General features: G+C 45.0%; 3 protein-coding genes across 7 annotated transcripts; 1 reads left to right on the top strand and 2 right to left on the bottom strand.

Moving 5' to 3' along the window:
* The first annotated feature begins 8,291 nt into the window (after positions 1–8,291).
* LOC123112617 (uncharacterized) lies at positions 8,292–15,396 on the top strand. 2 transcript variants are annotated; one of them, XM_044533654.1, is made up of 15 exons: positions 8,292–8,921; positions 9,528–9,907; positions 10,791–10,987; positions 11,467–11,634; positions 11,832–12,143; positions 12,466–12,624; positions 12,701–12,853; positions 13,015–13,194; positions 13,284–13,421; positions 13,518–13,943; positions 14,060–14,203; positions 14,306–14,407; positions 14,729–14,829; positions 14,914–15,052; positions 15,136–15,396. In XM_044533654.1, the coding sequence occupies exons 1-13, from the start codon at positions 8,522–8,524 to the stop codon at positions 14,742–14,744; spliced, it is 2,775 nt and encodes a 924-aa protein (XP_044389589.1). In that variant the 5' UTR covers positions 8,292–8,521; the 3' UTR covers positions 14,745–14,829; positions 14,914–15,052; positions 15,136–15,396. The 2 variants fall into 2 exon arrangements, with proteins under 2 accessions (XP_044389589.1, XP_044389587.1); XM_044533652.1 differs by having other exon boundaries at positions 8,293–8,921; positions 14,697–14,829.
* Positions 15,397–16,341: 945 nt separating this feature from the next.
* On the bottom strand, positions 16,342–19,803 carry LOC123112616 (ribosomal RNA small subunit methyltransferase). Of its 3 annotated transcripts, none has more exons than XM_044533649.1 (3): positions 19,617–19,803; positions 18,028–18,379; positions 16,342–17,321 (listed from the first exon to the last, which is right to left on the bottom strand). In XM_044533649.1, the coding sequence occupies exons 2-3, from the start codon at positions 18,346–18,348 to the stop codon at positions 16,572–16,574; spliced, it is 1,071 nt and encodes a 356-aa protein (XP_044389584.1). In that variant the 5' UTR covers positions 18,349–18,379; positions 19,617–19,803; the 3' UTR covers positions 16,342–16,571. The 3 variants fall into 3 exon arrangements, with proteins under 3 accessions (XP_044389584.1, XP_044389585.1, XP_044389586.1); XM_044533650.1 differs by having other exon boundaries at positions 18,028–18,370; XM_044533651.1 differs by having other exon boundaries at positions 18,028–18,360; positions 19,617–19,795.
* A 1,136-nt stretch (positions 19,804–20,939) lies between these two features.
* Positions 20,940–23,832, bottom strand: LOC123112614 (probable UDP-arabinose 4-epimerase 1). 2 transcript variants are annotated; one of them, XM_044533647.1, is made up of 11 exons: positions 23,508–23,832; positions 23,407–23,439; positions 23,156–23,283; positions 22,769–22,882; positions 22,566–22,673; positions 22,348–22,439; positions 22,107–22,248; positions 21,892–21,992; positions 21,667–21,796; positions 21,391–21,535; positions 20,940–21,311 (listed from the first exon to the last, which is right to left on the bottom strand). In XM_044533647.1, the coding sequence occupies exons 1-11, from the start codon at positions 23,569–23,571 to the stop codon at positions 21,070–21,072; spliced, it is 1,299 nt and encodes a 432-aa protein (XP_044389582.1). In that variant the 5' UTR covers positions 23,572–23,832; the 3' UTR covers positions 20,940–21,069. The 2 variants fall into 2 exon arrangements, with proteins under 2 accessions (XP_044389582.1, XP_044389583.1); XM_044533648.1 differs by lacking the exon at positions 23,407–23,439 and having other exon boundaries at positions 23,508–23,830.
* Positions 23,833–24,682: the final 850 nt, after the last annotated feature.

The following is a 24,682-nucleotide window of genomic DNA, read 5'->3' as shown; positions in this document are numbered from 1 at the left end:
AGGCCGGCGTCCGGCAAATAGCCCTGGAGGCTGTCAGGCACGCACGCGCTCGCGATGCCGATTTGTACTACCAGCTCGTCAAGTGGGTTTCCCGCTTAGAAGCCAAAGCTTCGGTGGACCATGTCGGCATGGAAAGAGCCAACGCGCGCAAGCAATGTGCCCTATCGCACCTCTGGCAAGTCCGAGGCGAGGCGGAGGACGCCGGTGCTGGTGTTTAGCATGTATCGTAGATGGCGGTCGGCATCGTCTAGTTAGCTAAGAGTAAGTTAGTACTTGTACGCTACTAGAGTATTAGTGGGAGTAGATAGTTAACTTGGCTATGATGGTTGTCAACGTGGAAGTTCAATACTCTATATGTGGATCAGACCTGTTACTTTGCTCTGAATATTGAACTTTCTGTTTGAACGTATGGAATGAGCTGTTATTTTTTTAAATGGGTTGTATTTGTCCTCCACGGGTTTAGAGGCTGACTTGTGGGCCTACCAAGTTGAAGCGTACACAATCAGGAGATGATTGTACGTGGAGAGGATGACAGCTGGGACCCGCCAAGGTCATGGCAGTACGCAAGCAAGTGCCTCCTTATTTCAAGCCAATAAAAAATATGGCTCCTCCTAATGGATTTCTGACATCTGGGTCCCATGCCATTGTCAACGTAGTCAATAAACAAGAGAATTGCACAACGAGCGGCTGACACAAGGGACCCAGCAGCTCGCCCAGTTATTTTTGTTTTGGGTTAATTTGATAAATACCACTCCAAATCTGGTGTTTCCGAGAAATGCCACTGCAATTTCCAAACTTTGAAAAATGCCATTTCATGCCATTTCCAGTTGCATTTTTCGAAGTCTAGAGTGGCGTTTTTCAAAGTTTGCAAATTGCAGTGGCGTTTTTCAAAGTTTGCAAAAATTGCAGTGCCATTTTTTGAAGTTTGGAAATTGCAGTGGCATTTTTCGAAGTTTGGAAATTGCAGTGGCATTTTTATGAATCGCCATAATTGGAGTGGCATTTATCTAATTTGTTTTTGAGACGGAAGCAGGGTGTCAACTGGGCTGTGCGGGGCACTCTGGCCTGTGTAGACAGCCTTTTCTTTTATGTTTACCACAGACCAGCCTAGTAGTTTTTTTTCTTTCTGAAAATGGCTAGCCCATTTTTTTTGTGATTTGTCAAGTAAGTCGCTTTGTTGGGCCTGTTGGGCTGCAAATCTTTCAAGACGAGGAGAGCTTCATTCGGCTGGCCGAAAAAATGGCCTATCGATAATGGGAAATGGGTTGTACATTTTTAAAACACATCAAACCGGCAATTAGTTTCAAATTTCTTTTTTTCATTTTGAGATTTTAAATTGCATTGATTTTTATGCATGGACAATTTATTGTACTTTATATTGATATACATTTATTTTTAAAATAAGTTTGAATGTGACTCGAAATTTCGGGATTAGAAACAGTTCGGACCGCACCGAAATATGCAAAATTTCGTATAATTTTTTAATCGTGGCCACAATATGAGTTGTAATGCTAACAAAAAGAATATGGGCTCAAAAAAACCCTTAAGAATTAGCAAATGGGCTGCAAATTATTAGAATAATGACAGATGGGCTATATGCTGTTTTCCACAGATTTGAGGCTTTCCTAAAAAAAGGTTGATGCGCAAGCAGTGACTGTTGGATGTCCATCCAACGACCGTCGTGCTTCTTCAATCTGTGCTCTTCCTGCTTCAGCCGCTCAAACAAGCGCCGGCGGGACTGCCTGCTCCCTCCTCCTCGAGACCGGCTGTGCTGCCGCACAGGCCTCACCGCCCCCACCGTACTCCCATCGCTGGCGTAGTCATCCTCTACTCACCCACACCTGTTGTTATTCTCCGGCGACGGCAGACGAACCAGTAAACCCCCGTACAGTCGTACTCCCCTCCGCGTGGAAAACAACTGTTGAGTCTTCCCTGGCTCCGTGTCGTTCCCTTCCTAGGCCTCGCCGTTGTCCACCGCCCTGGTGCTCACGGCGTGGCGTGATCAATGTGGTCAACAACCGACATGCATCTGAAGTGGACTGTACGTGGAGAGGCTGACAGCTGGGTCCACGACCACACACAAGGAAATGCCTCCTTATTACGTGCAAAGTAATGATTCCTCCACCTGACATCTGGGACCCACCGAAAGGGCCTCTGTATTTCACGAAAAAAACATTACCGCCGCTGACAGTTTGGACCCACCGGCTATATCTTCGCACACAAGGAAGTGCCTCCTTATTACGCATAAAAAAAATTAATACTCCCCCTGTTAGCTGTGACCCAGTATAGTGGGCCTACTAAGTTGACGGGGATGGAGGGCTTTGTCAACTTGGTCAATATGCACGATTCTAGCTCCAGTGACCGTACGATGTCCATCCAACGACCGTAGTGCTTCTTCAACCTCTGGTCTTCTTGCTCTAGCCGCCCAAAGCAGCGCCGGTCGTGCCGCCTGCTCCTGCCTCCCGTGGCCGGCTGTGCTGCTGTAGAGGCCTCACCGCCCCCATACTACTCCCACTGCTGGCCAGGCCATCCCTCCACTCACCCACACACCCTGTTATTCTGTGGCGACGACAACCTCACACCACAGCTGAACCAGTGAACCCTCGTACTCCTCTCCGCGTGGGCATCCACTGCCGCGTCTTCCCCGGCTCCGCGTCATCCCCTTCCTAGGCCTCGCCGTCGTCCACCACCGTGGTGCTCTCGGCGCGGCGTGGTCAATGTGGTCAACGACCGACTTCCATCGGAAGAGTATTGTATGTGGAGAGGCTGACAGCTGGGTCCACGGCAGCCACAAGGAAGTGCCTCCTTATTATGCGGAAAATAATTATTCCTCCACCTTACAGCAGGGACCCACCGGACAGGCCATCGTATTTCATGAAAAATAGTTTCCCCCCTGACTGCTGGGACCCACCGAACGGGCCACCGTATTTCACAAAAAAAAACGTTCCCCCCGCTGTCAGCTCGGACCCACCGGAAGTGCCTCCTTATTACGCACAAAAAAATGAATACTCCCCCTGCTAGCTAGGACCCACCTTGGTGGGAGGCTGACTTGTGGGCCTAATAAGTTGATGGGGACGGAGGGCTTTGTCAACTTAGTCAATATGAACGATTCTAGCTCCAGTGACCGTACGATGTCCATCCAACGGCCGTAGTGCTTCTTCAACCTCTGGTCTTCGTGCTCCAGCCACCCAAAGCAGCGCCGGTCGTGCCGCATGCTCCTGCCTCCCGTGGCCGGCTGTGCTGCTGCGGAGGCCTCATCGCCCCCTACTATTCCCACCGCTGGACAGGCCCTGCGGCGACGGCAGCCTCACATCGCAGCCGAACCAGTGAACCCTCATACTCCTCTCTGCGCGGGCTTCCACTGTCGCGTCTTCCCCGGCTCCGTGTCTTCCCTTTCCTAGGCCTCACCGTCGTCCACTGCCCTGGTGCTCTCGGCGCGGCATGGTCAACATGGTCAAGGAACGACTTCCATCGGAAGAGTGCTGTACGTGGAGAGGCTGACAGCTGGGTCCACGGCGTCCGCAAGGAAGTGCCTCCTTATTACGCGCAAAATAATTATTCCTCCACTTGACAGCAGGGACCCACCAGACGGGCCACCGTATTTCACGAAAAAACGTTTCCCCCCTGACTTCTGGGACCCACCAGCTACATCTTCGCACGCAAGGAAGTGCGTCCGGGCAAAAAAAACGATTCGCCCCCCTGACTGCTAGGACCCACCATCTACATCTTCGTACGCAAGGAAGTGCGTGACAGTCGGGACCCACCTGGTCAAAGCGTATGTAGCGTTGTCATTCTGGTCGTTAACGTGTACATACATACTGGTCGATGTAGAGGCACGCACGTGTCGTAGTAGAGGCGCGCATGTAGCATGTACACGTACGTACATCGGCCAATGTGCAAGAAAGAAAATACGACCACGTACATACATACGGGCGGGGTCTCCAACGCCTACTCGCGCATACGTACGGCCAGGACTCGTGTACATGGCTGGGTCGGAACAGAGAAACATCATCATCGTCATGTTCATGGGGAGCCAACCGGCTGGGTCGGAACGGAATGCGTCGTCGTGTTCATCGGGAGGGCTTGGACGGAACAACCGATGGAAATGAGGTCTGGCGTACCGCACAACAGAGGAAACGACCTTGTGTTCGACCGGCCACGTTCGAAATAGGATCATGTTCATTGAGAGGGGTCTAGCGTACCGCAAAATGGAGGAAACGGACTTGTGTTGGACCTCCTACGGTCGAAATGGGGTCCTGTTGATCGGGAGAGTGTGGTGTACTGCAAAACGGAGGAAACAGACTTGTGTTGGAGCGCTACGTCGAAACGGGGGTCCTGTTCATCAGGAGGGGTGTGGCGTACTGTAAAACGGGACTCCACGGGATACTGTTCATCTCCACCGTCGACCTCCTCCAACCTCCACGGGCTACTGTTCATCCACCGTCGACCTCCTCCAGCCTCCACCTACGACTGTTCATCCACGGGCTCCTGTTCATCCAGCCTCCACCGCGCGCTACTCCACCGGCTACTGTTCAACCAACCAGCCCTCTCCAGGGGCTCCTGTTCAACCACCCCTCCACGGGCTACTGTTCATCCAGCCCTCCACCATCTACTGTTCATCCAGCCCTCCACGGGGTCGTCCTGTTCATCCAGCCCTCCACGGTGTCCTGTTCATCCAGCCCCAACCGGCTCGATCGATCGGGGTCCTGTTCATCCAGAGGCAACACCACGGGGTCCTGTTCATCCACCCCCACTGGGAGCTATTCATCCAAACCCCCTAGCAACGCTCATTGTTCATTCAGAGGCAACATCGATTGGCTTCAGTTAGCAGCAGTAGTGAAGGAATCGCTCGATTGGGTTCAGTTAACAGCCATCGATCGATCGCTCAGGTTCAGTAACGCGTAGCCTGCAGTGCAATCGCTCGGGTTCAGTAGGCGAACGCCTCGCTCGGGTTCAGTTAGAGCCCAACGCCTCGCACCCACGTGCGTGCGTGTACGAGAGAAACACGCAAACCTCCGTGCATCGCTCGGCCCCGACCACCCACCGTAACCGGGAACACGCCGATATTTTCCTCGCCCTCGCTTCTACCACGGGTTTTTCTGTCATGGACGGCCCAAAGAATGTCATGCAGCTACGTCTCCGACCCGTCCAGGACGAAAAGCCCATTTTCTGCCATGATTTTTTGTCATAGAAGTAGGAGCCCACCACATCTATGATGATACCGGGTTTTGTCACAATTATCGTCATAGAAGTGTCATAAGTATGATAAATTTTTTTTGTTCGACCCAAAATGTCACGGATGTGTCTTTTTTTTATAGTGATAGCACACAAGGTACTCCTCCGGTATCCGGAAGTTGCATGATTTCATGGTCAAAGAAATATGTATTTGACATTATGAAAGTAGTAGCAATAAACTGAACAATAATATACTAAGCTAACGGATGGGTCTTGTCCATCACATAATTCTCCTAATGATGTGATCCCGTTATCAAGTGGCAACCCATGTCTATGGTTAGGAAACCTTAACCATCTCTTGATCAATAAGCTAGTCTAGTAGAGGCTCACTAGGGACATAATATTTGTTTATGTATCAACACATGTATTTAAGTTTCTGGTCAATACAATTCTAGCATGAATAATAAACCTTTATCATGAATAAGGAAATAATAATAACAACTTTATTAGTGCCTCTAGGGTATATTTCCAACACTATCTGCATTGAACGCCAACATTCAGGCTGTATCTACGGCATCTGACTCTTTTAGGTACTCAGGGCCAAACACTGCCACCACGGTCTTGCAGAACCTATGCATTCATGCACGACACGTGGACTCACTCATGCAGACGTACTCATCCACAAGATCAACGGGAATTCCGTATGCAAGCATACGAATAGCCACTCTGGTAAGAGGAGAAGCCAACCTTTCCAAGGGCATCCTCCTCGCACTCAAAAAAGGGCATCCTCCTTGCACTCAAAGTAATCATCATATGCTACCACTCCCTTCTGAATATGATTGAATACATGTCTCATCATCCGGAAGCAGCGCCGGGAAAGGTGGAATTTGAAGAGCGGGGGGCATCCTCCTCGCACTCAAAAAAGGGCATCCTCCTTGCACTCAAAGTAATCATCATATGCTACCACTCCCTTCCGAATATGATTGAATACATGTCTCATCATCCGAAAGCAGCGCCGGGAAAGGTGGAATTTGAAGAGCGGGGACGTGCACTAAAAGTAATCAGCGAAGAGCAGGCAATGATCGCTCTCTCTATTGTGGTTCAATGCTGGAACATGGCCCGAGATTAATCCCCTGAACCTCGGACGCGGCGTAGCAATGTGGTCATTGCCGACCAATGCATCAACCACAAGCTCCTCATCGTCCGACGACAAATCATCCAATGAACAAAATGAAGTTGTTAAAAAAAAATACTCATCCCCACTATTTATGGTACCTTGCGAGCAAAGTGTCGAACACCTTGCGGTCGTGATGGAGACGCGGTCATGAAGAGCACACGAAACTCCATGTACATATATAAGCAGCATGTCTACAGAAGCGGAGACCAGAGCGGTGATACGTCTCGAACGTATCTATAATTTTTTACTATTCAATGCTATCTTAGTGTCAATCTTGGATGTTTTGTATGCAATTTTATATCATTTTTTGGGACTAACATATTAACATAGCGCTCAGTGCTAGTTCCTGTTTTTTGCTTATTTTTTGGCTTCTTCAGAAAATCTGTACCAAATGAAGTCCAAATGAGACTAAACTTTATGATGATTTTTTCTGGATCAGAAGGGACCCTAGAAGGTTCGGATGAGGCCAGAAGAGCTACGAGGGAGCGACGAGCTCGTAGGACGCCTTAAGCACATCTTGACCTAATTTCGCCTCTATAAATTCATAAATATTCCCAAAGCAACATAGAGTCATCCGAAACATGTTTTCCGTCACCATAAACTTCCGTTCTTCCGTGATCCCATCTAGAGGCCTTTTTCGGTACTCTGCCGGAGGGGAAATCGATCACGGAGGGTTTCTACATCATCCTTGCTGCCTTTCGATGATGCATGAGTAGTTTATCACATACCTTTGGGTCCATAGCTAGTAGCTAGAAAACTTCTTCTATCTCTTTGAACTTCAATACCATGTTATCCTCGATGTTCTTAAAGTTTTATCCGATATAATCTTCTTTTGCGGTGTCTTTGTTGGGATCCGATAAATTGTGAATTTATGATCTACTCCCTCTGTTCCATAATGCAAGATGTTTTTTTGACTCTAGTAAGTGTCAAAAAACGTACTCCCTCCGTTCGGAATTACTTGTCTCGGAAATGAATGTATGTAGAACTAAAATACGTCTAGATATATTCATTTCTGCGACAAGTAATTCCGAACGGAGGGAGTATTACATTATGGGACAGAGGTAGTAAATATTTATGAGAAGTAATTGCGTCTTTTCTGAACTTTATTATGCATGATTCTTATAGCTTTCTATTTCTCTTCGATCTATCCGTTTAATTTGGCCAATTAGATTAATTTACCTTCAGTGAGAGAGGCGCTTTGTGGTTGGTTCAATCTTGATGTGCTCTATCCAAGTGAAAAAGTAGGGGACATGACACATATTTGTATTGTTGGCATGAAGGGTAAAACGATAGGGTTTTATTCATGTAAGTTGAGTTTACTTTATCTACGTCATGTCATCTTGCTTAAAAGTGTTACTTTGTTTTTATTATTATCTATTTCCTTTTTTAAGTTACCTATCCAACACTACAAGATTTAATGCTTGCAAGTAACGACCAAGTTCATCGACAACCCTCTTATTTGCGTTGGGTACAAGTATTTGCTTTTGTGTGTGCATGTGCTGTTCACGAGGGTTTGCGTGATTCTTTTTTTGGTTTGATATAAATCTTGGTTCTCACTTAGGGGATTTATCTCTACTGTACGTTTGTATTACATCTCCTCTCCTCTTCGAAAAAATTCCAACGCATCTCACAAGTAGCAGACGGCCTTGGACCGTGAAGCGGGCGGGATTGGAGACGATGCGCGTCGGCGTCCGTGGTTTCTCTAGGACCGGCGATGACGAAATAGGCCACAAACGTCGGGGTGAATTCCTACGAAAGCAGCGGGCGCGAACGACACCGTTATTTTTGTTCGTTTCGATCCAATCGGACGTGCGCGGACCAATGGGAGTCTTTTGTGTTGGAGCTAAAAGGGCCCAGTTTTTAGGTATTGGGCTCATTTTTTTTATGGGGGGGCTCAAATTTGTTTGTCTGCTGGAGGCGGTTCTGGCGTGCCTCCGCCTCCCCTCCCCTCCCCTCCCCTCCCCTGTCCCCTGTCTCGCGGAGGATTCAAACCCCCTGCGACGGCATCACCACCAAACGCGAGCGCGAGACCGACCAAGAAAGGAGCGAGCACCAGCACAACCACGGGCAGCCGCCGCCCCCTCCAATCCCCTGCCCTCCCGGCGCCGCAAAACCCTCAGTAAACCCTAGCGCCCCATCGCCACAGCCGGCGCATCTGCTGCCGCATCGATGGATTTCTACTCCGACGACGACTCGGACCCCGATTTCGACGAGGGCCTCCAGGAGGACCTCGACCTTGTCCGCCGCTCCTGCATCATCGCCGGCGCCGACCCGGACGCAGCCGTCGCACAGGCCTCCTCCTACCTCGCCGTCCCCTCCGCGACGACGACAGCGGCGGCGGCGGCGGCGGCGGCAAGAGATGGCTCGTCGGACGAGGGGGAGGGGGAGGAGGAGGACGAGGACCTCGCCCTCGTCCGCAGCATCCGCGAGAACCTCCACCTGAACAAGGCCTCGCCCTCCTCGCCGCGCCCGATCTGCGCCTGGCCGCCTTCCGACGCGGAGGACGACGAGGAGGACGACCTCGAGACGCTCCGCGCGATACAGCGCCGCTTCTCGCACTACCACTCCGGTGAGTCCACTCGCGATCCGCTTCTTCCCAGTTCCAATTTGGATGCGCCTGGTAATCCCTATCCTCGAAAGATATCTAAAAATATTATACCATGAGAAACTTGCAGGCTGAATTTTGATCACATTTAATCATGAAACATTCGGTGCATTTCGTTTGGTATGAAAGAACCATCGGATTGCCATCATTTTCTTAGAGCATTTCTGATTTTATACTGTTCTGAATCATATGTAGCAATGATGTCTTTTAAAGGATAGCAACTAAAATGTGCTACATTTGTAGTGACTCATATACAGTGTTAACTTTGAATGTTATAAACTATGGGCCGAGCTAACACAATATGATGCGTTATCCTGTTAGCTGAATTGCAATGCATTTGAATAAACCATTAAAAACTCTTTGCTGACAAATTAGATGCAATATATGGTTGATTTTCTGATTCACGAGTTATTACATGTAAGCAGAGCCCTGTTCTCTTGAAGTCACATGTACCATTATATAATCGAAAATTCAACATATGCAGTGTTATCATGATTCTTGAATTATTAGGTAAATAAGCATATATGTCGATAGGTAAACGAGCCCTTAATCTTTATTTACCTACTGAAGGTACCTCCACTGGTCCACTGGAGAACATGAAAAACGAGGCATCAAAAGGAGGGAATGATGAATTTATTGCACATCGACCTGGTGAAGAGGATGCACAGAAGAAAAATATGAATGCAAACACTCAAACTGGGTTCCCAAAAGCTGCACTGTTGTTAGTGGATGCTCTCAAGAAGAACAGAGCATGCCAGAAGTTTATTAGAAGGAAGATGATTAACATTGAAGCAAAGATTGAAGTAAATAAGGATCTTAGGGACCGTGTCAAATGTCTTATGGATTATCAGTACAGCTGCAGAAGATCATTTGGCAAAGTTTTGTGCCAGAAGGTGGATCCTCGTGTTCGATTGATTTCCTCTCAAAAACAAAGCGCGCAATCCGCAAAGGTAATAACGTCAGTATTTACAGCTGTGTATTATATGCTAGATGACATATATAATCACCTTATGATATATAGAGCATTTGTAGTTTCTGTTGTTGATGTTCCTATTTGTTCTCTGAAAACTGCACATAGTTATGAACTTTCATAAGAGATTTTTCTACACCCCCGCCCGTTTCCCGCATAAGATAGTTGTAAATTCCTATATGAAAAGGCGAATAAGTTTCATATCCTAGTGCAAGTAGGAACGACATATGTTGGTGGCTGGTGGTTCATGTGTCACATGCACTATTATTTCATTGCCCTCTTCAGGCCATGTTTCCTGAGATTATATGATTGTTTGATTGGTGGAAATTCAAATATGAAATAGCATCCATTTGGATCTGGTAATCATCTTGAACAAATTTTGTATGAATGAGACTTGTGTATGCTGATTAGCAGGGTAGGTCTCTATTGTATAAGAAGCTAGATGCTGATTTGCAATAATGTTGTGACAGCCTTTTCAGCCATGTTGAGTCTGTTGACTAAATTACTTCAGATCCTTTTCTTGTGAACATGTATGTATCTTGTGGAATTCTATTGAATTGCTATTCTTTATTTTAGGACATTGAATTGCTATTCTACCACACTTAATCAATTTATTTATTAGATTAATTCTAAATGTATTGTTTCTATTGTACACACACATATTCTTCCTCTGTTGGCCGAACCATTGTTTTCCATTTCATAACTGAGAGAATGATACACAAAAACCTACTAGCTCGCGGACCATGGAAATATAGTCACATATTGCTCTGTCATGTGCATGAACATGATTGCCAAGTGTTTGTCACCTATATTTTTAGGAAAAGATAATATGGCACTTAGAAAAGAGTATTCTTTTCTTGCAGAATAAATATAAGATGCCTGCATTACTTCTCGGCCCAGCTGAGAACCCTCACGTTGAGAAGTATAAAGCAGTTCTGAAGCAATTCCCAGTGTCGCTTCAGAAGCATCCATGGTCAGATATAGAGAAAGACAGGCTTGCTAAAGGAATAAAGCAGCAGTATCAGGAAGCGTTAATTAAGGACTCGATGAAGAATGGAAGGTTTGTCGAATTATTCGACTCTTTCACTAATGTAGCATTTTCATCTTCTATTTCAGTCGTGGATTTTAAATCATGACTTAATCACATTGAAGAACCAATTGTCATAGTTTCTATCAATTATTCTTTGCTAATACTTGAAGAGTACCCCTTTTTAAGCTTCAAGAGCATTAAAAGTTTTGTGTAAGTTTGTAGTTCTCGTGTTTCTCCATTATGCAGTCTGTTTATTAATTACAGTACTATTTTCCATTTTTCTTTAATGGGTTTATCAATATGAATTCGATGGGTTTCTGACTGAACTATCTATAAATTATGAATTGACAGTCTTTAACCTCTGTAGTTGTGCTACTGGGGTATTTGTTTTCCACAAATTGAGATGTAGGTTTGATGCCAAACTTGTGAGTTTTAATGTAATTTTACTTGCTGTTCTGCTAGAAGAGTTGACACAAAATCTTATTCTGTTAATTGTTTTCGTTCTGCAGTTCCAGTGGTGACTTCAGTGCTGTCGATATGGCTTATGCACTGACAAACACTGTGGGTAATTTTGAGGCGACTCCTGAGATTCTCCGGTCAGTCTTGCCATTAGTAAACTGGGACTTTATCGCTGCTATGTACCTGCCTGGTCGATCCGGTGCTGAATGCGAATCAAGGTACTTTTTCTCTAAAAGATATTTTTCTCTTCTAGCGCACGGAGCAATGTTCATTTCTCTCATCGTGCATAAGTTTCATTAGATCTTACTTTGCCATCTCTCCTGATATTGTTATTTGACGTTTCTGCAGTATGTGTCTGTATCTGTGTTTTCAATTGGCCAGTCCTAATTCAAGAAATTGTAATTTTATTCTCTAGGTGGCTAAACCATGACGACCCACTGATTAATCACAACGCCTGGACTGCATGTGAGGAGAAAAGACTTATACTAACTGTCCAAGAAAAAGGAATGCATAACTGGATTAATATTGCGGTTGCATTGGGTACGCAGAGAACACCTTTCCAGTGCCTTGCCCGTTATCAACGAAGTCTTAATCCCCACATATTGAAGAGGACCTGGACAAAAGAGGAAGATCTTCAACTTTTAGCTGCTGTCCAAACTTATGGTTGTAACTGGCAACTTGTATCAGCTAATCTGGTTGGTCGCATTGGCAACCAGTGCTCTAACAGGTACTGTTCTTTGACTTGTCTTTCAGACCTCCTACTATCAAACCTATGCAATTGCGCTTTCTATCACAGCACATACTTTATCACTCTTTATCGTGGTTACCTTTTCTAATGGTATTTAATATTTTTCCTCACTAATTTTACATAGATAAATTATCAAACCTATGTGATTGCACTTTCTTTTATGGCACATTTGTTATCACTCTTTATTGTGGTTACCTTTTTTAATGGTATTTAATCTTTGTCCTTACTAGTTTTATGTGGATAATCTCTTACTTTCCTTGGTTGAGGTATATTTGACATACATTGTGTCGAACTTTACTAGGTACAGGAAAACGCTAATCCCTGAAAGGAAAAGGGTGGGGAGATGGTCTGAGGACGAGGACAAGCGCCTCATGGTATCTGTCAAGCTTTTTAGGTCTGGCAGCTGGAATAAGATTGCTCAGTTTGTTCCTGGCCGTACGCAAAGTCAATGCAGCGAGAGGTAATGTAGTAGTTTTACCATGTCAGTCAAAGCTTATGGTTTGATGGTGATGCTATTTTTTATCCTCATTAAACAGGTGGCGTAATGTTCTTGATCCGGATATAGAGCATGGGGAATGGCGCCCTGAAGAGGATTCGAAGTTATTGGCTTCAGTCCATGAGGTTGGTCCCTGCTGGTCCAAGATTGCTGGGGCTATGATTCCTCACCGTACTGATAATATGTGCTTGAGGTAAACCATAAACCTATTCTCTTTCAGATTTTACATGATTTAATTCTGATGTGTTGCTTGAAACTTCAAATTAATAATGCACTTCATGATGGAGGAGCTGCCCCACCAACCGAAGCAAGTACAAACTTTGCTGCTAATAGTTATTCCATTTGTAACTGCAGGCGATGGAAAAGACTGTGTCAAGATGAATTACCTTTAATGATAGCAGCCAATCAAGTAAAGAAATCTATTTTCCAGACCAACTTTGTTGATAGAGAAACAGAGCGACCTGCAATTTGCCCCAGTGACTTCCCATCACTTGTGTACTCGAAAGTTGACAAGGGTGATGAGAACACTGTGAGGTACAGTACTTTCAATTCTTATGCTTTCAAACAATAAAAAGAAGGTAGTTTTAGCTATGTTCTCTTCCTCACCAGTCCCTGTTTTTCAGTGATCAAGTCAAGAAACCTCGAAAACGGTCGAGAAAATCAAGTGTGGATAACGTGCCACCTAACGACCCCTCGAAATCTTCTGCTGATGCTGCCGCTGTAAACACCACCAAGAGAAAATCAAGGAAAAAATTATCTGGGTATGGCTTGTAACATTTACTTATGCTCGACTGTTGAATTTCACTCCCTTATGCCGGCTCAGTGCTCACATGTTTGTTTCATACTTGCTTTTACAGAATTGGAGCTGAAAACCAAACTGGAGAGGATATAACTGTGTCTGATGGTGTCAACAATTCCTCTAGGGGCCACAGCAGAGCTAGGAAGAGGAAAGTTACCACTGATGGCGATGTGGTTGTGCAAACAAGAATGAGGGGATCAATCTCTGTTGATAACGAGCTCACCCTAGATATACTTGGGGGCCCTATCAGTTTCGATGATGAGGCACCTACTAATCAAAAGAGGGACCCTACGTCCGTCGGTAAAGAAGGCACAGCTAAAAAGAGAACAAGGGGCTCTGTGTCTGTCGGCAACGAGGGACCTGTCAAAAAGAAAATGAGGGGCTCTATCTCTGTTGGTGATGGGAGAGCAGTCAAAAATAGGATGAGGGGTTCAGTCTCTATTGACAACCAAGGCAACACAACGAAAAGGAAGAGAGTATCAAGGTATAACATGGATCATGGCAAAATAAATAAATTACTCAATAGTGTCTGACATCATCTATATCTGCTTCCTCGTAGATTTTCAGTGACATAAAGAGTCATTTACTTCTTTTGTACAGGAAATCAGCCAAAGGCAATTCAAAAACAGATGGTGAGGTGAACACTTGTGAGATGGACCTTCCAAGTGTGCCCTCTGAAGCTGCTGCAGAAAGAGGCATTGATACTGGAAATACGAATAAGATGAAGCGGAAGTCTACTCCAAGGTAGCTCATTCTCCAATTCGTATTTCTTTACGTAGGCATATTTGTGCCAAATGTCAATGAGGTGATGTATTTTGTCTAAGTTTCTTGATTCCTTGTTTACAGACCCAAGCTAATAAACATGGCAGAAGGGACCGTCGATGAATATTCACGGCTTGCTGATTGCATTTCCTTTGCCCGTGGAAATGGAACCAGCAAGAACAATAGGTACTTAAATTCAAGTTACAGCAATATATTGGTCCTGTTTTACGAAAAAATCCCGTAATTTAGTTCTGGATGAAGCCCTATGACTCATTTTATTAAATTAATGGTACACTTCTAGGAGTACTTAATTGGTACTCCCTCGGTAAAGAAATAAAAACATGGCTTGCTAGTTCACATCATGCACATAGCTCCCCTTTTAGTGATAAAAACAAATTAACTAGATGGATTGTTGAGTCGGCCCAACCTGCCAAGCTTGCATCTGTAAATTTAGTTTCCATTTTTCCAATTGCAGTGTCATGCCAATAAATAATGCCATGCAATCAGGTGGGCCCTCAGGTGAAAACCTACAGGTGGCCATTTCGGCTCGACTGGATCCAACTTCTATTGAGAATGGGAGCTCACCAAATACTCAAGTTGTCGATTAGGTACAAACTCTATATATTTTTTGTATGTTAATGCTATATGGTACTGACATAATTCGTTTATGGTGAATGCTTTTGTGACTGCAGATGACAATCATTGAACAGTTTGGTTTCTTCTCTTGTATAAGGATGGTTTCCTATGCGGAACAGTTTGTGACTGCGGATGACGATCATTGACCGCTCCAACTTTCTGAAGCTAGAGAAGCAAGAGGACAGAGGGGCAAAGGTAGTAAACACATCAAGCATGATTTTACAGTCTTAAGAGATGATAAACGTTCTCATCTGGTCATTCATTTTGCTTGTGTCTAGGGAGGGTTTGGGCACCCAATCAGCTGAAGGCGCATCAATCTGGCTTGCCCCTGATACACTAGTTTGTGTTCATTTTCTGTTTCTGATTGAGCATCTCAACAGCTCCATAGCAGGCCCCTTAGCAGAAGGTTTCTGTCAAGTAATTCAAGTGTGGAGTTCATTGTTTTGTACTTTTAAGCTGCCACATCTTGTTGGTTGGATTTGTAAAATTGTACAAAACCTGTTAAGATCATTATAATGAGCTACCATGTTGGAACCTTATATCTAAAATCTGAACCAAGACCACGACACTTATTTTGAAACATAGGGTGGAGATCCGAGGGCTTGTTGGGATGGCGCCCAGGAATATCCTTACCAAATTTTTAGTGTTGACCGACAGCCTTACACCTGTTTGGATCGCTGCCAATTTATCCAATCCTTGCCTAATATGTGGTCGCTCAGTTTGTTTTCTAGGCCCAGGATTATCAAAAAGCCGACAACCATTGCAGTCAGTGGAAGAACATATCAATATTTATAACTGATGAAGTTGCCATATATAAATATAAAATCTCAAGAATTGAACAAATGACCATACCCTATATAAATTATTGCGTAACTGATGATCATACTCCATTACAGAATCATGGCCTGAGGTTGCCCGTAGCCGCTCTGGTGCTTCTTCTGCCATGTCCACGCAACCCTGCAGCTCTCTTGTACTCCCTCCGTTCCAAAATAGATGATCCAACTTTGTACTAACCTTAGTACAAAGTTGGGTCATTTTGTACTAACCTTAGTACAAAATTGGGTCATCTATTTTGAAACGGAGGGAGTAGTTCGGTGTGTTGGGCTGTCCAGTTTAGTTCGTGGTTGATCCTTGCGGGGTTGCTGTACACTTCCGCATAGTCACCGGGGCGGCGAGGGAAGTAGTCGATTTATATGTGGAATAGAAAGATAAAGAGAATGTATGACATCAGTACATCACCATCATCATAACATAATATGTGTTGATGATATGATGATTTACCTCTTCATGTGCCAACATTGCCTCTCTCCGCCTTGTTGAGCGCTTTCACGTGGGCGTCGACCAGGTCGGTGCTAGCTCGTTTGCCACTGCGAAATGGCCTTGGCACCCAGTAAATGAGAGATTTGCTCGATTCTGAATACGAAATAGGAGTACTGAAATGGCAACTATACTTGCATTTTGAGCAGGCAAAACAAACAATCCGCTTCATACCCTCAACAAGGGCATAATACTATCAAACCGTTTGAACATCTTTCATTGCAGTTATCCGACTTCTCTAAAGCTGGGGCAAAATCGACGGTGTCAAAAACGTTTCAGAGCAAAATATCACATAGATGACTTTTGACTTATATATAGGACTTTTACAATACATATAATAAACCAAAAAATAAGCATGGCTTTTCAGGATCCGTCTCAAGCTAGCTGGCTCAGGCCCTCACGAAAAATGTATACCTGCCTTGTTGAACAGAGAGAGCAGGTAGAGGAAATCAACCTGGCTCAACTTGGAAGACCTCTTCTCTGCAAAATCACCCTGCTGCAATATACCCATAATCTTCTCCTTGAAGCTAGCACGGCCATCTGCCGCGTCGGAGTCATCCATTTCCATGTCATCGTCCTCTTTCTCGTCACTGGTCTCCATGCTCAGGTCCTCGACCATATTGGCCAGCAACGCGACATCGTCGGGTGACATCTTCTCCTCCCCCGTTTCAGGATCTTGGGCAAGCTGGAGAGATTGCATTGTCTTGTAATTCTTCTCTAGCAGCTCGAGGACGCGCTTCTGCTTGAAAAGGGAGCCCAGCGTTTTGTTTTTCCGATTGAAGCAAATCCTCACGAGTCCATCCCACTCCTTGAAGCTGACAGGAGGGAGGGGCTTCCTTGGCTCGATACGCACAACTGAGGAATCTACCTTAGGTGGAGGCCTGAAGTTATTCCGTCCAACCTTCAGCAGATGTGACACGCGAGATAAGAGCTGCACGTTCACTGACAGACGGCAGTACAGAGTGTCTCCAGGCTGTGCTACAAGTCTCATGGCAAATTCACGTTGAAACATGATCACAGCACACCTGAAGATCGGACGGTGTGACAGAAGCTTGAATGTAAGGGGGGATGATATCTGGTATGGGATGTTTGCCACGCAGATATCGAAGTAAGGAAGATCACATTTAAGAACATCTCCTTGGATAACCTGCATTTTATGGTTCACAAGAATACTCATTTTTATTAACAAAACATTTGGTTCAAATTAAAACTGAAGAGTGATGAAAGAGAGTGGACTTGATATAAGCTTGATTGGTTTACATTTTGTCTCCCCTTCTGATAGTCACCAGTGTTACCATAACTCATTCGTCACTATTTATTATAAACCAAATTTGCAGTTTACTTTCAAACTAAATCATGTCCATCGTATCAAGACAATCTTAGTGCTCCTAAAACAACAATAGTACCCTATATTAGCTGATCAGTCATACAGTATTGTGCTACAATTATTCACAATAATATGCAACAGTGCCTACTGCCTAGTAACTTTAACAACCAAGAATATGGAAGTTGTCAGTTGGTGTAGAGTGTAGACGCAAAACTCACTCATACATGTATAGCTATTGCTCTGTGTTGACAGGAAGAATCACTATGTAGCACTTGCTAACTCAGCTACTTAGGGGGGAAAACAGAACGGCACTGCTAAGACACATAATAGTTCAGCTCAATGAGCCCAACAGCATACAACCCTGAGTTACCCGTTTACCGCCCAAAACCAATCTCTGAGCAGTCTATTGCAGAGCAAGCACAGTAGAAAACAGATACAGCAGCACAGCACAAACCTAGAAATTTCAGAAAAACAATTTTTCCACAAATATGAGAAAAATAGGAGCCACAAAGGAGAGCTCTTGTACCTTGAGGCGAGAGGAGAGGGGGTGGCCCTGGAACCTGCGGCTCAGCTCGAGAACCATCCGCGGGTCGAGCTCGACGGCAACAACGGCCTTGACGCCGGCCTCGAGCAGCCGCTTGGTGAGATTTCCCGTTCCGGGTCCGATCTCGAGGACGGTGTCAGTGGGCTTGAGGCCGGCCTTGGCGATGATGGAGTCCACCAGCGCCGGGTTCCGCAGGATGTGCTGGCCCTTGGACTTCTCGAACGGGATCCCACCCTGCAGCCGCGCGCCACCGCCCCCGCCGCCGCCACCGTGGCGCTTCTTCTGGATCTTGCCACCGGTCATGGTGGTATTATTCTGGGGTATCCTGGCCAAGCTTTTGGATTTCGTTTAGAGTTTTTTACCGGTCCCAAACGAAATGGGAGAAATTAGTTTTTTCGGGAAAAACCCAGAAGAAAGAAGTAGGTTACTGAAGAGCAAAACCATCATACTTACAGAAAACTATATTCCTGAAAGGATTCTAAGAAAGGAAGAAAATGTACTATGTTTGAGACAAAACAAAGCAAATCTGTACTATCTGCAACCTTATCCCTAGACTACACATGTAGCAATTTTATGACGCAAACTGGGCGCACCAACAGTGACATGATTCTAAAAAAAGGAGGCCAAAAAGAGGCAACATATTCCACAGTTTGTAAAAAAATAAATAGAACACGGGTAAACATTAGCCAAATAAAAAAAGAGTGATCCTGCATATCAGTATCACTGCTAGGTGAAATATCAGTTTTGTAGGAATTTTGGGGCTTGCTACACCATTTGGAATCAAAATAATGGACGAGTATAATAAACATGAGCATACAACTAATCAATTTGATATCTATTTCTAGAAGAGGAATGGGTGTTAAATCTTAAAACAACAGGTGTCAAGCCATTGGAAAAGGTTGCTTGTCAGTTTGATATCTATTTCAGAAATAAATTCTAGATTAAATTTCTAACTCTCAAACAATGCTAGTTCAAAACTGTGCGCAATTCAAACCGTAGGTGATTAAGAAGGACGAAAAGTGCAAACCAAAAATTGAATTCTTTAACGAAATTGTACCAAAATTTGAACGAAAAATAACCGAAATTTGGGCAGAATTTTGAAATCAAGCTGCGCTAGTATCTCAGAATCAAAATCAGCACTGATCTCTTCAATCCATCAAAAAATAAAAAATATCTGATGACTTATAGCCTAGAATGCACCGATACAGATACGTAAATTCGTCATTTTTTAAAAGTGTCAATAGGGGGATACGTTTGACTAATTTAAAAATAATAACGATATATAGTTATTTACTATGCAGTATGAACAACAAATTAGTTTGATGTTTAGATTTTCTCCTAAACATGGGTACAGATTTACATATTACTATCATGCAGAAGAACACCAAAACAGATATACTTGTAGCGTAGGGAGGGTAGCTGCAAATTTATATAAGAGAGGGGGGAGGGGGGAGGAGCCGGAGCACCGGATTAGCCACCACCGGCTTGCCTCCGGTGAACTGCTCCTCGAGCATGTAAGCTGCGACACATACATCGGTGCCACTGCAGGAGCGTCGAAGCTGAGAGCATACCTTGGTGCTGCGTGAGAGGGGCTGAGGGTGAGGGGTATTCGGGGACGAGGACGACGCGGAGTCAGTGAGGAAGGAGGAGGAGCTCGTCGTCGGCTTGCCGCCGGCCTGCCGCCGCCACCTGTTGTGGAAACGAAGCGGGATGGAAAGGACGGGGGTGTTGGGGAACTAGGTTACTGGTTACCCCTTAACTGGGCTGGGCGGCTGGGCCGTATCCTAAATATGTTTTTTTGCTTGTATTTATAGCCCATTTTTTTTATATACTTGTAGTTCAAATTGAAAATTCAGCAGGGGCACCATTTATGGCTTGTTAATCCCCATGCAAACTGTATTCCACAAACTGTGGCTTATGATCAATAAAGTGTGTTCTACCCCTAAAAAAAGTTCAAATTGAAAAATATTCAGAAAATTTATAGAAATATAATTAATTTCTTAAATAAAATTAGAAAATGGCTCCAGAAAAATGCCAAATTTTGGTTCTAGCAATGTAATGTAATATGTTACATGTGGAAAAAGCTACCGAAGCTTTAGATTTTAAAAATTGAAGGCAATGACATGTGCTTCATCATTTGACCTTGAGGCCTCCTTTGATTCAAGGGATTTTCAAGGCAATTTTGGAGGACTGGAATTCTTAGGAGTTTTTCTATTTTGGTTATTTGATTCACAACATTGAATCCTATATGAATTTTGAGGAGCTTTATGATTCATACATATGGTGAATGCTTTTGTGACTGCAGGACAACCATTGAACAGTTCGGTTTCTTCTCTTGTATAAAGAGGGTTTCAGTTTGTGAATGCACATGACAATCATTGACCACTCCAACTTTCTTTTTTTTTGGAAAAGGAGGTTAAAACCCCCGGCCTCTCCATCAATCGATGCATACAACCATCTTTATTAATTATTCAATAAAGGTCTGGCAAGAACATACATCAACATCAATCACCGCTGAAGCTAGAGAAGCAAGAAGACAGAGGGGCAAAGGTAGTAAACATATCAAGCATGATTTTACTGTCTTAAGAGAGGATAAACTTTCTCATCTATTCATTCATTTTGCCTGTGTCTAAGGAGGGTTTGCCGTGACATCTCGTTGGCTGAATTTAAACAAAAGCCGCAAATTTGTACAGATCTGTTCAGATCACTGTAATGACGAGCTGCCATGTTGGATGCATTATTGCGCTGCTCACTTGTGGATGAACTGGTGGTGAACTTCACACTGGTATTTTGTCTACCATTGGTGCAGATGGACCTCGTCTGCATCCGCCGTAGAGTTCAGCAAAAATCTGGCCTGAGTTCATCAACTAATAGCTGACGACCATTGCAGTCAGTGAAAGAACATATCGATATTTATAACCAACTGGTGAACTTCCCACATATATAAATATAAAATCACAGGAATTGAACAAATGACCATACACGCTATATAAATTATATGTAACTGCTATCTCTGTGAGCGAATCAAAAAATATATCGACCCGAGTCTGCATAGCCACTCCGGTGCTTCTTCTGCCATGTCCAGGCGACCCTGAGGCTCTCCTGCAGTTCGGTGTGCTGGGCTGTCCAGTTCAGCTCGCGGTTGATCCTTGCAGGGTTGCTGTACACTTCCGCGTAGTCACCGGGGCGGCGAGGGAAGTAGTCGACCTTGATGTCGACTCCGGTTGCCTTCTTGCAAGCCTCCACAAACTCCATCACTGACCTACCTGGAAAGATAAAAGAAAAAGGTTAACATCGCCATCATTCATAACATGATATGTGGTGATGATCTATTTGATAGCTTACCTCTTCCGGTGCCAACATTGTATATGCCAACTTTGCCTCTCTCTGCCTTGTTGAGCGCTTTCACGTGGGCATCGACCAGGTCGGTGACATCAATGTAATCTCTTACGCAAGTCCCGTCAGCCGTTTCGTAGTCGGTACCTTTGACCTGTGAAGAAAAGCAAGAACCAGTAAGCAGGGTTACCAAAAGGAAAAAAAAAGCGCGAGTATTTTTCACCAATAGTAGCAGGGATTCCAAAACACAGCAGCAGATAATTCGTTGATGGAAGATGTACATACCTTCAAACCTGGGATTATTCCTAGTGCCGCGTCGAAGCATGCACCGGATATACGGCCATGCTCACGCAGTTCGGGTGGTGGAGCCTCACCCAGCCTTCCTTCGGGGTCAGAACCGATGACGTTGAAGTATCTAAGAGTTTCAGGATACTCACTCAGTTACCAAATGGTTTTAGATGTTATGGTGCTAGATAAGGAAGTTCACAGTTGTTAGTAAGAGAGACCGACCTCAGGATCATCACCGACATGTCTGATTTCCTCAACTTGGAGAAGTCCAAAATGATATCCTCTGCCATTTTCTTGGCCTTGCCATATGGGTTTATAGGAAACTGGACAAAAGGATTCAGTGAACAACTTCAGGAAAAGAAACATTTTCAAAGTTTACATGCCATGAAAAATTATCAAACTTTCGGACAGAAGAGGCTGCAGAGGCCACAACTGACCTGGGGAGTTTCTTCAGTGATGGGCATCTTCTCGGGTTCCCCGTAGGTGGCACATGTGCTAGAGTAGATCAGGGTTTTAACATTGTGCGTCGCCATGGCTTCTAGCACAACCAAAGTGTTTGCAGTGATGTTATGATAGTACCTGTTCAAAGTGTTTCAGTATCTTGTGCAGGTAGGCTAGGTAGTTGGCGAATGGATAATGCAAGATGACAAGCAGAGTGATGTTATGATAGTACTGTACCTCAGAGGCTCAAGCGTGCTTTCGCCCACATACGCGACAGCAGCAAAGTGCATGACGGCATCAAATGCATTTTCTGCGAATATTCTGTTAACCTAAGGATATGTTAAGGAACAAAAATCTTCTAAAACAACAATTTCAGCACCAGGTTAATATATTTATTCATCTTCAAACGAGATGCGTATAGCCAATTTTTACAAAAGATAAATAGGTCAGGATACAGCTTTTGGATCGCCTAAATCAGCATGTATGAATTGCAATCGCCCAGGATCAGGAAACAAGTTCTGAAGAACCTTGACCGCCCCGATATTTCCTCTTGAGAGATTATCCTAAAGACAAGAGAGAGAAAAAAAAATGTCTGCATTGTGATGATGCTGAATTTAGACAAAAAATAGCAATGCACAATTTTGGGTGAAGTACCAACCACAATGGTGACTCTGAAGGAGTCCTTGAGCAGTCGAAGAGCCGCATGCGATCCTATGTAGCCAGCGCCACCCGTCACCAACACATGTGTTACTCCGAGTTCATGGATGGAGAACTGGGCACATCACGTATGTGAGGATTTAAACACGAGGCACACTTGAGTGAAATCGAGAATCCGAATGAGTATCATAAGTATATACAGCAAAGTAGTGTGCCATTTCTACTGCATTGCTTAGTAGAGTATGATCTGTGTCAGTTTGCAGCTGTGATAGTTAACCAAGCAATGCAGCATCTGTGATTGCAACCCCATGAGATGCAAACGGACGGGATATCTCTCCAAATATGTATGCATGGTCGAGGGGATGGAAGAAGGGTACGGTTAGCATACCACACTGGGAGCCTTCCTGTGGCAGGGCGGCTGGGTGAGCATGACGACGCACATGGCCGTGAGGAGCGCGACCATGATGATCTTGCTGAGGTATCTGGAGTTGCGCTTCGGATCAGAGAAGTCCATGTCTGCGAACGCATGAATTCAGTTAAAGCAACGACGTCGTGTACAGACACACGAAGCCTCTGCAACCAGATGGCCATGAGAAATAAACAAAGCTAATGCAGGAGAGAGGGGAAACAAGCAAGCACCCCTGAGTAAATTCATCACCAAATTAACCGAGCCTGAGAAGACATGGAAATTAATCACAGGCCTGATATGATAGGATGGAGTGTGAAATTCAGCAGCGCACCTGAGAAGGACCAAGATCTGGGCGCAGGCCTGGGCTGAGGCCTGCCCCTGCCGGTCGGCAGCATCTGCCTGCGGCTGGCGGCGGGAGGTCGCAGAGGCAGTCGGCCACTCCTTCACTGGCTCAGATCCAACAACCCTGTTCCAGGTTGCTCCGCCTTTACAGCGGAACAGAGAAAGAATTGCAGAGGAGGAGAAGGCGGGCACGAGAAAAAGGAAGGGGCTTTGTGACCGGGGCAGGGGAGGAGGGAGGGAAGGGGCGCAGCCAATGGATGGACGAGTGAATCGTGGGAGTGGGAACGGAAAGGGAAGCGGACGGCCGGTGGGTGGGTGGGTGGATCCATGGGATGGGATGGGAGGAGGCAGCCAGGGAAAGCGAAGACGACAGGACGCGGGCTCGCGGAGTGATGAGGTGTCGCCGCCGCTGGGAGGAAAGATGGAAATCGAAGGACCGTCGGAGAGAGAGAGAGAGAGAGGGGGCTGTCGTTTTCTCGCCATACCTCAGTGACACGACGGATGTGGTACCACGTGCTGAAGTCGTTGCCTCGTCGGTGTCGGTCCAGTAAAGTCTTTTTTTCCACGCTTAAATCTAGACTGGAGGTCGTAGAATTCACCGAAAACAAACCTCACCATCAAATTTCTGAAATTGGTACCCTGGCCCTCTGATCTCATTTGTTTACGCCTTTGATGCGGTTTTAGAAGTGGGTCTCATGACCTGGCAATAGGGAGGCCGGGTTTCCCGACTAAGCCTGGATTTGTTTGTGATCAAGTGAAAGCAAATGATTGCATTGATTGATCGATGGTTATAAGGACTATTTATATCGCCCGAACGGACACGACGCTTGCCTGCGTCGCTTAGAGAAAGTGAGAGAGATGCGGGCTGCACACCGGTTGTCAAGGGAAGATTATCCCTAATTATATTTTTAAAGCAATCCCTAATTACGCTAATTAATCTCGACACCCCTTCTAATCTACGCTTGATCATGTTGAATCATCTCACGATCGTCCAGGCAGCGCTATCATGTCAAAAGGGATTCTCGTTGTAATTTTTATTATGTTTGAGGTGTTTTGTACTTCCGGTGAATTTATATAATAGATCTGACATTTTTGAAAAAAAAAGGATTCTCCTTCGAAAGTTCTTCACCTTACGAGAACCTGAAACATAAACTCACAAGAGAA

This window comes from Triticum aestivum, chromosome 5B, assembly GCF_018294505.1.
Source record: "Triticum aestivum cultivar Chinese Spring chromosome 5B, IWGSC CS RefSeq v2.1, whole genome shotgun sequence".
Taxonomy (NCBI): Eukaryota; Viridiplantae; Streptophyta; class Magnoliopsida; order Poales; family Poaceae; genus Triticum; species Triticum aestivum.
The sequence above is the reverse complement of the archived record's forward strand: the minus strand, read 5'-3'. Positions and strand labels throughout refer to the sequence as shown.